Below are 14598 nucleotides of genomic sequence, written 5' to 3' on the forward strand. Positions count from 1 at the left end.
ATATAAAAGCAAAAAAAAAATGTCAGGGGACCTTTAACTGTTAAAAAATATATAAGAAGGCGCATCCGCATCAATGCATTTCTGAAGCTTGGAACAAGATAATCGAGTGACTGCGGGGGACTGTCCCTGTAATATAATGTCCCTGTATATCCCTGTAACTACAGATTGTAAGTCGCTCCGGATAAGGGCGTCTGATAAATGCTGTACATGTAAAGTCCCTCCTCTCGGAAGACGTGTCCTGGCGCGGAGGGCCGCGGTTCGCACCCCGGAAGTGCAGGGGGCGCTGGCGCGGCTCGGAGCAGCGTGCCGCTTCCTGTACGTGGCCGAGATTACGCGGGACCGGTCGCCTGTTACTCCGCAGCCGAGACAAGATGAGTAAAGCGCACCCTCCCGAGTTGAAGAAGTGAGTTCCTTCCCTTTCCCGCCGCTTTCTTCGCGCTGCCGCGCTTTCCCGCGTCGTGTGGAGGTTTCCCGCGCCGCCACGCCGCCGCTCATTGTTAGCCGCGATGCTAATGTGCGTGTTTTTTGTCTTCTGGCTTCTTCCTGCAGGTTCATGGATAAGAAGCTCTCCCGTGAGTCTCCAGCAGCAGACCTCATTACAGCTTCATTCTGAAAACGTGGGGGTTCAGGCCCCGGCATCTCCATGCCGACTACTCTTTGTGGGGCGGTGGTGGCCTAGCGGGCAAGGAAGCGGCCCCGTAATCAGATGGTTGCGGGTTCGAATCCCGGTCCGCCGAGGTGCCACGGAGCAAAGCACCACACACTGCTCACCAAGGGTGACGGTTAAATACCGAGGATGCAGCAGTGTGTCACTATCACATCACTTTCGAAATAGTTTAAATCCACACAGGTGAACTTATTTATCATGTGAAGCCATGATAAATACTCTCAAATTGTTCATGGTGTTGGTGTAAATCGCCTGGAAGTCTTGTTTTGCCACCTTGAACCCTTCTAAATGAGAGTAAACCAGGTCATAGAGCTGTAGTAGTATGGGGTGTGGCCAGGAATGGGACTGGGTGTGCTTCTGAGCGGGTGATTTTATCCCGTTGTGTCTTTGCAGTGAAGCTGAATGGCGGTCGGCATGTTCAGGGCATCCTGCGAGGGTTTGACCCGTTTATGAACTTGGTGGTGGACGACTGCCTGGAAATGGCCCCGGGAGGACAGCAGAACAAGATTGGCATGGTGGTCTGTATTCGCTCACGTACATTACTGTGTTCAATAAGAGTTTAGAAGTAAAATGACCTGAAAATTGTCAATTTCTCAGGTTATCCGAGGAAACAGCATCATTATGTTGGAAGCGTTGGAACGAGTATAAGTGCGCTGTGCTACACCTACGATGGAGATTTTTTTTTTTTTTTTTTACTTTCAACTTTTTTTTTTTTCCAAAAAATGTGTTCTTTTTTTGTGACTCTCATGTTCTGCTGATTGTTTATGAATAAAAATGTGTTCTTCCACTAAAGACGATGACTTATTCTTATAGAAATGGTGTGGTGGGGCGGGTGAGAAGCTACACACACTTTAATCGTGAATGTTGGCGATATGGTCAACACTGCGTTCGTATTGGACAGTTTTAAATGTTAATCTTTGGTTTAAAATTGAGCACAACCATTTTTTTTTGCCCAAACCCAATCGAACCTTTCACGTTTGGACCAAGATGATGTAGTAAGCCTTCCAAATTTTTCAAGAATCCTGGGTTTGTCTTTCTTTTGTCAACTTTTGACCTGCAGTTGAAGTAGGTCCGGCGGAGTGGTAGTGGTGCCATAGCAGGTGAGGAAACCGGCCCGTAATTAGAAGGATCCTGGTTCGAGTTGCACGGCACCCCGGGTGCCTTTCATGGTTAAATACAGAGGATATGTTTTCACTTTCACTCAAGTTGCTGTATTGTGAAAAGTATAGATTTCTAGGCTCTTAAAATACTAGACTGCAGTAAATTGCATCTGTGGTTTTTGTATTCAGTTTCATATTGCTGTGTTTTAATGTGTATACAGTAAATTTAGTATTTGATTATGGTTCAGTTATACTTTGAAAGACAAAAGACGAGTTTATTAAACTTGATTTGTTTTTATTTGAACACAACTACACTCAGTGGGTCTTGAATTTTGCACGATCGATTTCATGTTTTATGTTGGATGCCCTTCTTTCCGCAACCCGGGCTTGTGAACGGAACCAATAAACGCTCGGTCACGGGTGGCTTTGATTTGAATTCTTAGTATTGTGCTTTTCTCTGTGAAGACTTTTATTATGACAAGAACATTGCCTCTGGGTTCCGTCTTTTATTATGGCAGAGCGGCGACCGGAAGTGCGTAATCTCCTCATCCCGCCTCTGATTGGCCGGATGGCCGCTGCGGGGCTATGAGGAGAGTAGTAATGTCGGAGGAGGTTGGCAAGGCGGTGCAGGCGGTGGTCGACCGGGTGAACCAGGCGGCCGCCCGGCGCCCCAAGGTCAGTTTCCGCGGTACGGGGTGCGCTGAGACGGGCGGATATAGCGCCGCCGCCCGAACGTCGCGCTGGCGTCCGCGTGTCCGCGTTCAGGCTGTGGTGCGCAGTTACGTAAGCGCGCAGCGTGGAACCACAACACGACTTTACAACACGGTGTTATATCGCAACGTGGAACCACAACACGACTTTACAACACGGTGTTATATCACAGCGTGGAACCACAACACGACTTTACAACACGGTGTTATATCGCAACGTGGAACCACAACACGACTTTACAACACGGTGTTATATCGCAGCGTGGAACCACAACACGACTTTACAACACGGTGTTATATCGCAGCGTGGAACCACAACACGACTTTACAACACGGTGTTATATCGCAGCGTGGAACCACAACACGACTTTACAACACGGTGTTATATCGCAGCGTGGAACCACAACACGACTTTACAACACGGTGTTATATCGCAGCGTGGAACCACAACACGACTTTACAACACTGTTTTATATCGCAACGTGGAACCACAACACGACTTTACAACACGGTGTTATATCGCAACGTGGAACCACAACACGACTTTACAACACTGTTTTATATCGCAGCGTGGAACCACAACACGACTTTACAACACGGTGTTATATCGCAACGTGGTACGACAACACGACTTTACAACACAATGTTATATCGCAACGTGGAACCACAACACGACTTTACAACACTGTTTATATCGCAACGTGGAACCACAACACGACTTTACAACACGGTGCTATATCGCAACGTGGAACCACAACACGACTTTACAACACGGTGCTATATCGCAACGTGGAACCACAACACGACTTTACAACACGGTGTTATATCGCAGCGTGGAACCACAACACGACTTTACAACACTGTTTTATATCGCAGCGTGGAACCACAACACGACTTTACAACACGGTGTTATATCGCAGCGTGGAACCACAACACGACTTTACAACACTGTTTTATATCGCAACGTGGAACCACAACACGACTTTACAACACTGTTTTATATCGCAACGTGGAACCACAACACGACTTTACAACACTGTGTTATATCGCAGCGTGGAACCACAACACGACTTTACAACACGGTGTTATATCGCAGCGTGGAACCACAACACGACTTTACAACACGGTGTTATATCGCAGCGTGGAACCACAACACGACTTTACAACACGGTGTTATATCGCAACGTGGAACCACAACACGACTTTACAACACTGTTTTATATCGCAGCGTGGAACCACAACACGACTTTACAACACTGTTTTATATCGCAGCGTGGAACCACAACACGACTTTACAACACGGTGTTATATCACAACGTGGAACCACAACACGACTTTACAACACGGTGTTATATCGCAGCGTGGAACCACAACACGACTTTACAACACGGTGTTATATCGCAGCGTGGAACCACAACACGACTTTACAACACGGTGTTATATCGCAGCGTGGAACCACAACACGACTTTACAACACGGTGTTATATCGCAGCGTGGAACCACAACACGACTTTACAACACTGTGTTATATCGCAGCGTGGAACCACAACACGACTTTACAACACGGTGTTATATCGCAGCGTGGAACCACAACACGACTTTACAACACGGTGTTATATCGCAGCGTGGAACCACAACACGACTTTACAACACGGTGTTATATCGCAACGTGGAACCACAACACGACTTTACAACACCGTGTTATATCGCAACGTGGAACCACAACACGACTTTACAACACGGTGTTATATCGCAGCGTGGAACCACAACACGACTTTACAACACGGTGTTATATCGCAGCGTGGAACCACAACACGACTTTACAACACGGTGTTATATCGCAGCGTGGAACCACAACACGACTTTACAACACGGTGTTATATCGCAGCGTGGAACCACAACACGACTTTACAACACGGTGTTATATCGCAACGTGGAACCACAACACGACTTTACAACACGGTGTTATATCGCAGCGTGGAACCACAACACGACTTTACAACACGGTGTTATATCGCAGCGTGGAACCACAACACGACTTTACAACACGGTGTTATATCGCAGCGTGGAACCACAACACGACTTTACAACACGGTGTTATATCGCAGCGTGGAACCACAACACGACTTTACAACACGGTGTTATATCGCAGCGTGGAACCACAACACGACTTTACAACACGGTGTTATATCGCAGCGTGGAACCACAACACGACTTTACAACACCGTGTTATATCGCAACGTGGAACCACAACACGACTTTACAACACGGTGTTATATCGCAGCGTGGAACCACAACACGACTTTACAACACGGTGTTATATCGCAGCGTGGAACCACAACACGACTTTACAACACGGTGTTATATCGCAGCGTGGAACCACAACACGACTTTACAACACGGTGTTATATCGCAACGTGGAACCACAACACGACTTTACAACACTGTTTTATATCGCAGCGTGGAACCACAACACGACTTTACAACACTGTTTTATATCGCAGCGTGGAACCACAACACGACTTTACAACACGGTGTTATATCGCAGCGTGGAACCACAACACGACTTTACAACACGGTGTTATATCGCAGCGTGGAACCACAACACGACTTTACAACACGGTGTTATATCGCAGCGTGGAACCACAACACGACTTTACAACACGGTGTTATATCGCAGCGTGGAACCACAACACGACTTTACAACACGGTGTTATATCGCAGCGTGGAACCACAACACGACTTTACAACACGGTGTTATATCGCAGCGTGGAACCACAACACGACTTTACAACACGGTGTTATATCGCAGCGTGGAACCACAACACGACTTTACAACACTGTTTTATATCGCAACGTGGAACCACAACACGACTTTACAACACTGTGTTATATCGCAACGTGGAACCACAACACGACTTTACAACACGGTGTTATATCGCAACATGGAACCACAACATGACTTTACAACACGGTTTGTAAAGTTTCACATTTCTTTAGTAATATAAATTTAATAAATCTTGGCTGAACTTAACCTAGATGTTAATTTCAGTACTTTAAGGTTAAACATTCTTGCAATAAAAGGCCGTACTAAAGCTGTAGAAGTTATTATATGATACGTTATTATATGATATGATGCATGGGTTTTATTCACATTCAGTGGCATGTTGATTTACCGAATGCTTCTGTGCGGATTCTTCAGACGCTGCCATGCATACCACCGCGACTTGTGGCCGTAAGCAAGACCAAACCTGCAGAGATGGTGATGGAGGCGTACCAGCAGGGCCAGCGGAACTTTGGCGAGAACTACGTGAGTTCGGTTAATAATGTGTCCCTAGGACCCAGTAAAACTGGCCACTTTTCATCCAAATCTGTAAATAAGTGACAGGCATGCTGTCTCGAATTCATTTGATGTTCGCAGTGGTTATCTACCACCAAAACTAACACATTCCTCCACCATCAGGTCAACGAGCTGGTGGAGAAGGCCTCCCACCCACAGGTAGCCGTCAGCATATTCTCTTCTTCTTAAATAATCGTATTTGTTCTTTTTCGTGTCTCTATTGCATTAGAGTGCAGTACTGTAGTGCGGTACAGAAAAACAAGCCGGCTTTAGAACTTCATACGTAACTCATTACATATAATAGGTCACAGTAGCTGTGTGGGGACAGGTTAAAGAGCCAGGGCGGACAGGTTTTCTGTCAACGTCTCTGCACGTATTCGAGGCCCTTGCAGGGGCCCGAGCGCCAGCTTGGGTGTGAAGAGCAACGTCTCGTCAAACGAAGTCCACAAGGTTACTTTCTGAACCTTTCACTTGCACAGTTGACCTTTTTGCTGTCTGTATTTCAGATTTTACTCTCTTGTCCAGATATAAAGTGGCACTTCATCGGTCACCTGCAGAAGAATAACGTGAACAAGCTGTTAGGTGAGTCTCGAACCTCGCCTGGACTTCGCTCGCGGTTCGTGGCAGTAAGAGGAACGTCTTTCTGTCCCAAGGTGTCCCCAATCTCTTCATGGTGGAGACTGTTGACTCCATCAAGCTGGCAGACAAAGTTAACAGCTCCTGGCAGAAGATACGAGCGGCTAACACGCAAAGGTTAAAGGTCATGGTGCAGATAAATACCAGTGGGGAAGAGAGTGAGTTTCTGCACCGTGCCACGGCCCATTTTTGATGGCACCGTGTCATTGTAACCGTCTGCACCCTCCTCTCCACTCAGGCAAACACGGGCTTCCCCCCGAAGAGACGGTCGGCACCGTCAAGCACCTCGTCTCCCATTGCCCCGCCCTACATTTCGCGGGACTCATGACTATTGGTCGGTACGGATATGAACTTAGCGACGGCCCCAACCCTGATTTTCAGGTTCGTTTGAGATGTTTCCTCAGAGTGATGGTATCTGACTGACGTTGAGCTCTTAGCGCCTCATTAGCATTTTGGTGCTGATTGATTAATGCTTGCATGTTTTTAGAAAATAATTTCCAGGACTTTTCAATCATTCTAAGGCAAAATTTCACGACCAAAAAAAAAAAAGACAAAAAGTCAAATTTACCAAAATATTGTTAAAGTGAACTTCTGACAAGCCTGAAAATCTGAAGTTGGCGCAGCTCGAGTAAAATGGGCTCCATCAGGTTCCGAGTAGATCATCGGCTGAGAAAGTTCTGGAGCACGGAAGCAACCACGTGACGTGGTTCACTAGCCAAGATACTACAGACCTGCGCTAGTTTTAAACGTTGTAGCTGTAAACGTTTCTCGCGCAGTCGAACTTCATCGTACGTTCAGCCTGTATGCGTACTGAGCTTGCCCTTTCTGTAGATGCTGCTGAGGAAACGTCAGGAGGTGTGTGAGGGTCTGCAGCTGCCGGTCCAGGAGGTGGAGCTCAGTATGGGCATGTCGACCGACTTCGAGCATGCAGTCAGTTGAACCACTTTTAAAAGCAGTAAGATCTCGACGTTCTCGACGCGGTTCGTAACGAGCGTTTCCATCGTCCCTCAGATTGAAGTGGGCTCGACCAACGTGCGTGTGGGCAGCGTCATTTTTGGCAATCGAGAATACCCCAGTACCCCGAGTCCTGAGCGGCGACCGAGGGTCGTGACCGAGGAAGCAGCCAAGAAGATGGAGAACCTCAGCGTGAAGCAGCAGTGAAAACACACTCACTCTCACTCACTCACTCACTCACTCACTCTCACTCACACGCTGTATGGATGAAGCGAGTCTGCGGACATTTAAGGTTACATTGTGGCCCGTGTTGATCTTTTTCGTTCTCCTGTTAGCGCCACCTAATGGATAAAAGATTGAGGCGTCGCTAAACTGGTGCTGCACAGCACACGACCTGTCATCCTGAATATCATCCTGTTTGGTTGAGCAAAGTATCAGCTACACACACACACACACACACATATAACAAATAATTACAACAGTATTAAACATAACTGGAACTGTACAAAATATTTTTAAAAAATCTTTGCTTGTTCAATTAAGTTTGCATCGCACTAAACACTAATTTATTTCAGCGGAAGCCGACTCCGTGCCAATGAGCTTGGTTTGTAGTGGTTCTAGTGATCATCGTCCTCTCTCCGCAAATGTGGTACTACCCGGCTCAGCCTCCTGGTTTTGTAGGAATCTGAACGCGTGGCATCGTTTCGAGGTGAAATGCGGATTCATTTGCGAGTCCGTTATCAGGTTTCGCGAACTGACGAAGGGACGGCAGGGGCGAGCGGCCTGGTTGTGACCAGATTTACGGCCGTCGCGGCTTTCAGGACGAAACGTATGTAAATAGTAGCCAGTAATCTGATTTCAGTGTGTAGGAAGCAGAGTGAAGCACTGAAGGTCTGTTTAACTATGCAAACTGGTTCAAGCCGTAACAGTTTCATCAATTATGTCAGAAAACATCTCTTGCCATTTTCTTTATTAAAAAGCATAACCGTTTCTTATTGTCATTGAGTTGAACATAATAAATATGGAATTATTTGACTAGGAAGCAATAAAATGTCATTTAAAAAAACAACCATTGTGGGATTTGTGCAGTTAATCGTGGCGGATATTAACCAGCGGCCGGCGATGAAGGAAACGCCAGGCGTGTTTTCAGTCACGGAAACACGACTGGATCAGTTTAATAAAAGGTTCAAATCCTCCAACGCTAATTTACAAAAACCAATAGACAACATTGATCAAGAAAAAATGTACAAAAATGAACAACTTCAACAGCAAAGCCGATCACGGCGATCACATTCCTTCGTTAATAAATAGAGAAAAACAGCGGAACGCACATAAAAAGAACAGAGCGGAATGTTTAAATGTTAATTGAAGGACATTTTTATTCACTACGATGGAGATGGAAGTAAGAAGATGTCCCCCTGAAGCTCTGTGTTCTATCGTGGACCTCGAGAATTAAAAGTGATGCCGCCCCAGAACCTCTCTCTGTGGAGGATGCATCAGACTGGAAGGACCTGCTAAAATGCCCACATCTTCACCAGGAGCTCATGGAGTGTGAAGGTCAAGGAGATAATAAACAGTGAACTCACGGAACACACCTAGAACTGAACGGAACTGGATGGTGTGTGTGTGTGTGTGTGTGTGAGCGCTGTCCATTCGTCCATTACACCAACTTCTTGGCCTCGAAGAAGCTCTTGAGATGCCTCATCTGCCAGATACCCGTGACGATGAGGATGAGGGTCTGAGCGATGGACCACCAGAGGACACGCTGGTTCGTGCTCTCGCTCGTCATTCGGAAGCGTTCCTCACGATACTGCGGCACAAAAGCACGAAGTCATGACGCTTCCTGCCGAATAAGCCGGTTGGGGGCTAGTGTGAGGTGCAACTTGCCCGCTGGTAGTTCTGCTCCTTCTGGATCTGCTCCACCTGGTCCAGGAGCTGGCGGACGCGCAGCTGCAGCTCGGTCAGCTTGTCCTTGGCGGCGATCTCGGGGTAGTTGTTGGTGTGCTCGCCCACCTGAATGTCCAGGTGGACCCTCTGGCGAAGAATCGGCACGGTGCTTTAATTCAACCAATTCACAGCAGCAAAACACTACAATATATAGGGACGTAGCCAGGAGTCCCACAGTGTCCCTGAGGGGGGACTGGGGGACTGTCCTTGTCATTACTGTATATGTAAGAACCCCACAGGCTCACCAGCTTCCCACCAGCGAACAGGGCCATCTTGGTGGAGTTGGAGTGCAGGCAGATCTGGTGCTCGCCGGGAGTGTGGGACGTGAAGGTGAAGCGTCCATCCGAGCCGTACTGCCGGGACAGGATCACCTGGCAGGCGGAACGTGGAGGAAGGAGCTCAGCGTCGCGTTATGAATGAATGAAGGGGAGTTAATGGCGGAGGAAGAAGAACCTTCGTGTCCGGGTCCTTGATCTCCACATGCATGCCCAGGCCCGGGGTCGCGGGCAGAAACGAGCCCGTCTGCTTGTCCCACAGCTGCGTTCTGTATTTGCCTGTGCAGCAGAAGAAATTGCAATAAAGCGCATTTTGTTCAGCCGCCGCCGTAAAAGCACCATCGCGGCCGGGAATGAATGAGTGAATGAAGCGGCGTTACCGATCACCATCGTCTCGTCCGGGATCTCCTCAATGAAACACTTCTTCTCCGTCTCCCCGATGTGAAAGTACAGGGCGCCGCTGGCGGAGAGCGACGCGACGAGAAACGCGGCGACAATAACGCGCCGCGGCACGACGGGCGTCATTTTTATCTATTTCACACGGATCCCTTCTAATATGAAACAACACGTTTATTTTCTGTTTTTCTACACGTTGTTCTTTAACGCAATCGGCTTTGCACACACGTTCTTTTGCGATACACATTCGATGCGCAATATTTAAAATTAAAAGCCCGTCGTCTAATAATTCATTATATTCCATGTGCACACGACGTGTAATACACGGCGGTCTGCGCTACATGGTTTGTCTTGTGTTGGTTTTGAATCACGTTCAAGTTCACGAATCGCGTTTATATATTTCGCCTGAATTTGACTAAACCTGAGACGCACTTTTATTTTGAAATATACCACAAAAACCCGGAAGTTGTTTCCCACAATCCTGCGCGTTGTTTATTTTAGTTCCGGGTCGTGAAAGTAAGGACCGTGGTGGATAAAATCGGTCAGAAATCTCGCAGCCTGAATAAAAAACGGCGTTCAGCTGAGAAGCAGCCATGGCGCAGTACAAAGGAGCAGCTAGCGAGGCGGGGAGAGCCATGCAGCTGATGAAAAAACGCGAGAGGGAACGAGAACAGCTGGAGCAGCTGAAGCAAAAAATCGCCGAGGTACAAATATATACATACATAAACACACACACACTTTATATATATATATATATATATATATATATATATATATATATACACACACATACATATACACATATATACTCACACATATACACACACACGTTCAAGTATTCTTGACAATGTTCACGAATCGTTAACGAATGTATATACACACATATACATACATACATATACACACACATATCAGAGCCCTGATAAGGCCTAACTTGTCAAGAATACGTTCAAGTTCACGAATCGTTAACAAATGTATATACACACATATACATACATACAAACACACATATACATACATACAGAGTACAGGGCAAAAGTTTGGACCCACCTTCTCTTTCAATGTGTTTTCTTTGTTTTCATGTACATAACTCCACATGTGTTCATTCATAGTTTTGATGGCTTCAGTGAGAATCTACCAATGTAAATGGTCATGAAGATAAAGAAAAAAAAACACATTGAATGAGAAGCTGTCCAAACTTTTGGCCTGTACTGTATATATATACACACAAACACACACACATACACGAATACATACATATACAAACACACACACACACACACACACACACATATTCTGTGTATGTACTTCTGCCTTCTGCACTACATGTTGCTCTAACAGTGTTTCTGTGTGAACATATTGTGGTTGTGTAATGTCTGCTGAAACTAATTGAAGGTTTTTCGTCTTCCTGACAGTAACTGTTCAGGAAGCAATTATCTTAAAATAATGTCAGTGTAGTGGAAGTGTACAGATTACAATATTAAAGTGGTTGAGAAAGACTGCCCGAAGTGGTCTTTGATAGTTTAGAGAATGTTTGGAGAACAGAGTCTCTTTCTATAAACACACCATGTCACAGTTTCATGAAATTAGGACTACTGTAGGTAAATTCATATTTGATCAAAGTTTCTGTTGCATTACCAAATTTGCATAGATGTTTTTGTCTTCGCTGGGTTGAATTGGTTGCACAGTACTGTGTACCTGTAAAATATTTTTCATTTTCTGCTTATTCTGTTTCCAGGACAACATGGTGAAGTCCAACATTGATAAGAAATTTTCCGCTCATTATGACGCTGTGGAACAAGAGCTGAAATCCAGCACAGTCGGTCAGTTTTTCACAACGCACAACCTTATGCCACCCATTTTAAAAAGTGCATGCCACTGAATTTGTGATGTGTGCATTTTCTCTTGTCCTCCAAGGTCTGGTGACGCTGAATGACATGAAGGCGAAACAGGAGGCTCTGGTGAAAGAGCGGGAGAAGCAGCTGGCCAAGAAGGAACAGTCGAAAGAGCTGCAGCTGTGAGGACGTGAACCTCCCCTTTCATGTCATGCCACAAGATTTAAAAAAAAAAAAAAAAAAAAAAAAATCGAAATAATAATCTTTTTCCTCAATGCACTGAAATAGTCTCCAATAATAAAAAACAAATGTCATTTACTTTACAAATCATTCTGTAAATGCATTCCCACAATTGTTATTATTATCATTTTATTATGTCAGGAAGCTGGAGAAGCAGAAGGAGAAAAAGCGCAAGGAGGAACAGAAGAGAAAGATTGCCAGTTTATCCTTCAACCCGGATGAGGAAGAGGAGGATGAGGAGGAAGAGGAAGAAGAGAAGTGTGAGGAAAGTGAAGAGGAGGAAGAGGAGGAGGAGGAGGAATGTAAGTAAATAAATTGTGAATTCAAATTTCAAATAGCAGGGTGGTAGTGGCCTAGAGGGTAGCACACTTGCCTATGAACCAGAAGACCCAGGTTCAAATCCCACTTACTACCATTGTGTCCCTGAGCAAGACACTTAACCCTAAAATTGCTACTGATTGTAAGTCGCTCTGGATAAGGGCGTCTGATAAATGCTCTAAATGTAAATGTCTGGGCGGCTCAGTGTGGAGCTCATTCTCTTTCTTCAAACCTCCTCTTGTTATAGACGTCCCAGTGAAGAAGAAGAAATTAGGGAAAAACCCAGATGTGGACACCAGCTTTCTGCCGGACCGGGACAGAGAGGTGGGGATGGTCACGTGATCGCGGCCCCATGAGCTGCTTACCTGCTGGTGCTGAATTACTGTCTATGTTACTGTACATCCAGGAAGAGGAGAATCGTCTCAGAGAGGAGCTCCGGCAGGAATGGGAGAGGAAGCAGGAGAAGATCAAAAGTACGCTTTCTTCACTTCACATCGCCTCGTTATTATTATTAAGAATATTCTATGTATAATACGTCACCGCCTGGAGCCCATGGGGGGAGACGTAGGACGCTTCACACACCCAGCCACAACAATAGAAAGTTCCCCCAGTGGACAGCTGGACTCCAATCCGAAAAAAAACAGACAGTTAAACGCACAAAGATGGTGATGTTGCCTCTGTCCGATTTACAGGCCACAGTCACAAACACGAAAGCGGCCACTAGATTAGCCAGAAACGCCGGCACCGAGTTTAACATCACGGCATCTTTGTGCAGGCGAAGAGATCGAGATCACGTTCAGCTACTGGGACGGGTCGGGCCACCGCCGCACGGTGAAGGTATACCACCGTCTGCAAGGTTTCCGGTCCTCTCTGTGTCTGGAGTTGCCGCGTCCCCTTTTTAAGTTCTGGTTTTATGACCACAGATGAAGAAGGGGAACACGATCCAGAACTTCTTGCAGAAAGCCCTGGAGGTGCTAAGAAAAGATTTCAGTGAACTGAGGTAATCTGTCGACCTGCTGGGGCGTAGTTGCCTTCTCCTGCACAGCTCAGCGTGCTATACAGTAATAAATATGTAAGGATATAGAAGAATAAATATCATTTTGATTTCAATTAAATATAGAGGCATGCGAGTCAGCCAGAAGCTTCTTTCAGGTTTTGAAGGAAACTGTACATATAATGGACCAGTAATATGCTACCGGTTTCTTACCGAGCGTTTCCCCCTTAGGTCTGCTGGTGTGGAGCAGCTGATGTACATCAAGGAGGATTTGATCATTCCACACGTGGGTGATCCAAAATAATATCTGTATTTTATAAAAGAGCGGTATAAAAAAGAAAATGGATTGTGTATTGAAATGCTGAATGCGGTTGCATTTTGTCTCTCCTCCAGCATCACAGCTTCTATGATTTCATTGTGACTAAAGCCCGAGGGAAAAGTGGTGAGTGTGACTTTGTCCTCGGTCTCCCTGTTTAATGTGGAAAAAGTCATCGTAACGCCGAGTTGTGTGTGTCTGGGTCAGGGCCGCTGTTCAGTTTCGACGTGCACGACGACATCCGGCTGGTGAATGATGCCACCGTGGAGAAGGACGAGGTGAGGACCGAAGGGCCTTGGTGCGCGGCCATGCGCGCTGAGGGCAGGTCTGATTAGTCTGCTGTGCTCAGTCTCACGCAGGTAAAGTGGTCCTGAGGAGCTGGTATGAGAAAAACAAGCACATCTTCCCCGCCAGTCGCTGGGAGCCGTATGACCCCGAGAAGAAGTGGGACAAGTACACGGTGAGTAGCTCCAGGCTGACGTTCTTCCTGCCGAAAGGCCTTCATACAGCAGCTTCTTGAACCGTATCTCACCAGGCACCACCTGCCCAAATAACGTCGAGTTTAAAATAGTCTAATAATAACCCTTCATGCCAATTACTTTTCTTTTCTCCCCCTGCCCAGATCCGGTGAAGACTGCACCACCAGCACGGACCCTTGAGGAATTCCCATTAAAGACCATTTCCCCCTCACGGCGGCAGTGTCAATTTAGCTGGTACCGACGTATTTCTCTGCTGCCTCGTGTTTTTGGGTGTGTTGTTCGTACAGCGTCTGGTAGCCTGACACCAATAAACAGTTCCCACTTCAAGGTGTTCGAGTGAAATGTCCCTTAATTTAAAAACATTTTACTTACAATATTGCTGTGAAATATA

General features: G+C 46.3%; 4 protein-coding genes across 4 annotated transcripts; 3 read left to right on the forward strand and 1 right to left on the reverse strand.

The window, feature by feature from the left end:
• Window positions 1-270: 270 nt before the first annotated feature.
• Window positions 271-1379, forward strand: snrpg (small nuclear ribonucleoprotein polypeptide G). The gene is made up of 4 exons (XM_028994334.1): window positions 271-403; window positions 550-572; window positions 1061-1185; window positions 1265-1379. Exons 1-4 carry the CDS (start codon window positions 372-374, stop codon window positions 1313-1315), a joined length of 231 nt encoding a protein of 76 aa, XP_028850167.1. The 5' UTR covers window positions 271-371; the 3' UTR covers window positions 1316-1379.
• Window positions 1380-2316: 937 nt separating this feature from the next.
• Window positions 2317-8476, forward strand: LOC114797970 (pyridoxal phosphate homeostasis protein-like). Its single transcript, XM_028993312.1, has 8 exons — window positions 2317-2442; window positions 5680-5787; window positions 5941-5976; window positions 6324-6399; window positions 6471-6611; window positions 6692-6834; window positions 7285-7383; window positions 7465-8476. Exons 1-8 carry the CDS (start codon window positions 2353-2355, stop codon window positions 7612-7614), a joined length of 843 nt encoding a protein of 280 aa, XP_028849145.1. The 5' UTR covers window positions 2317-2352; the 3' UTR covers window positions 7615-8476.
• Window positions 8477-8529: 53 nt separating this feature from the next.
• Window positions 8530-10428, reverse strand: LOC114797971 (transmembrane emp24 domain-containing protein 4-like). The gene is made up of 5 exons (XM_028993313.1): window positions 10010-10428; window positions 9808-9908; window positions 9600-9725; window positions 9295-9441; window positions 8530-9217 (listed from the first exon to the last, which is right to left on the reverse strand). The coding sequence occupies exons 1-5, from the start codon at window positions 10152-10154 to the stop codon at window positions 9068-9070; spliced, it is 669 nt and encodes a 222-aa protein (XP_028849146.1). The 5' UTR covers window positions 10155-10428; the 3' UTR covers window positions 8530-9067.
• A 73-nt stretch (window positions 10429-10501) lies between these two features.
• fam50a (family with sequence similarity 50 member A) lies at window positions 10502-14534 on the forward strand. Its single transcript, XM_028993311.1, has 13 exons — window positions 10502-10729; window positions 11764-11848; window positions 11943-12042; window positions 12242-12402; window positions 12666-12742; window positions 12825-12891; window positions 13194-13255; window positions 13342-13418; window positions 13644-13698; window positions 13806-13854; window positions 13936-14006; window positions 14078-14188; window positions 14351-14534. The coding sequence occupies exons 1-13, from the start codon at window positions 10619-10621 to the stop codon at window positions 14357-14359; spliced, it is 1035 nt and encodes a 344-aa protein (XP_028849144.1). The 5' UTR covers window positions 10502-10618; the 3' UTR covers window positions 14360-14534.
• Window positions 14535-14598: the final 64 nt, after the last annotated feature.

The sequence above is a fragment of the Denticeps clupeoides genome, chromosome 10 (assembly GCF_900700375.1).
Source record: "Denticeps clupeoides chromosome 10, fDenClu1.1, whole genome shotgun sequence".
NCBI lineage: Eukaryota > Metazoa > Chordata > Actinopteri > Clupeiformes > Denticipitidae > Denticeps > Denticeps clupeoides.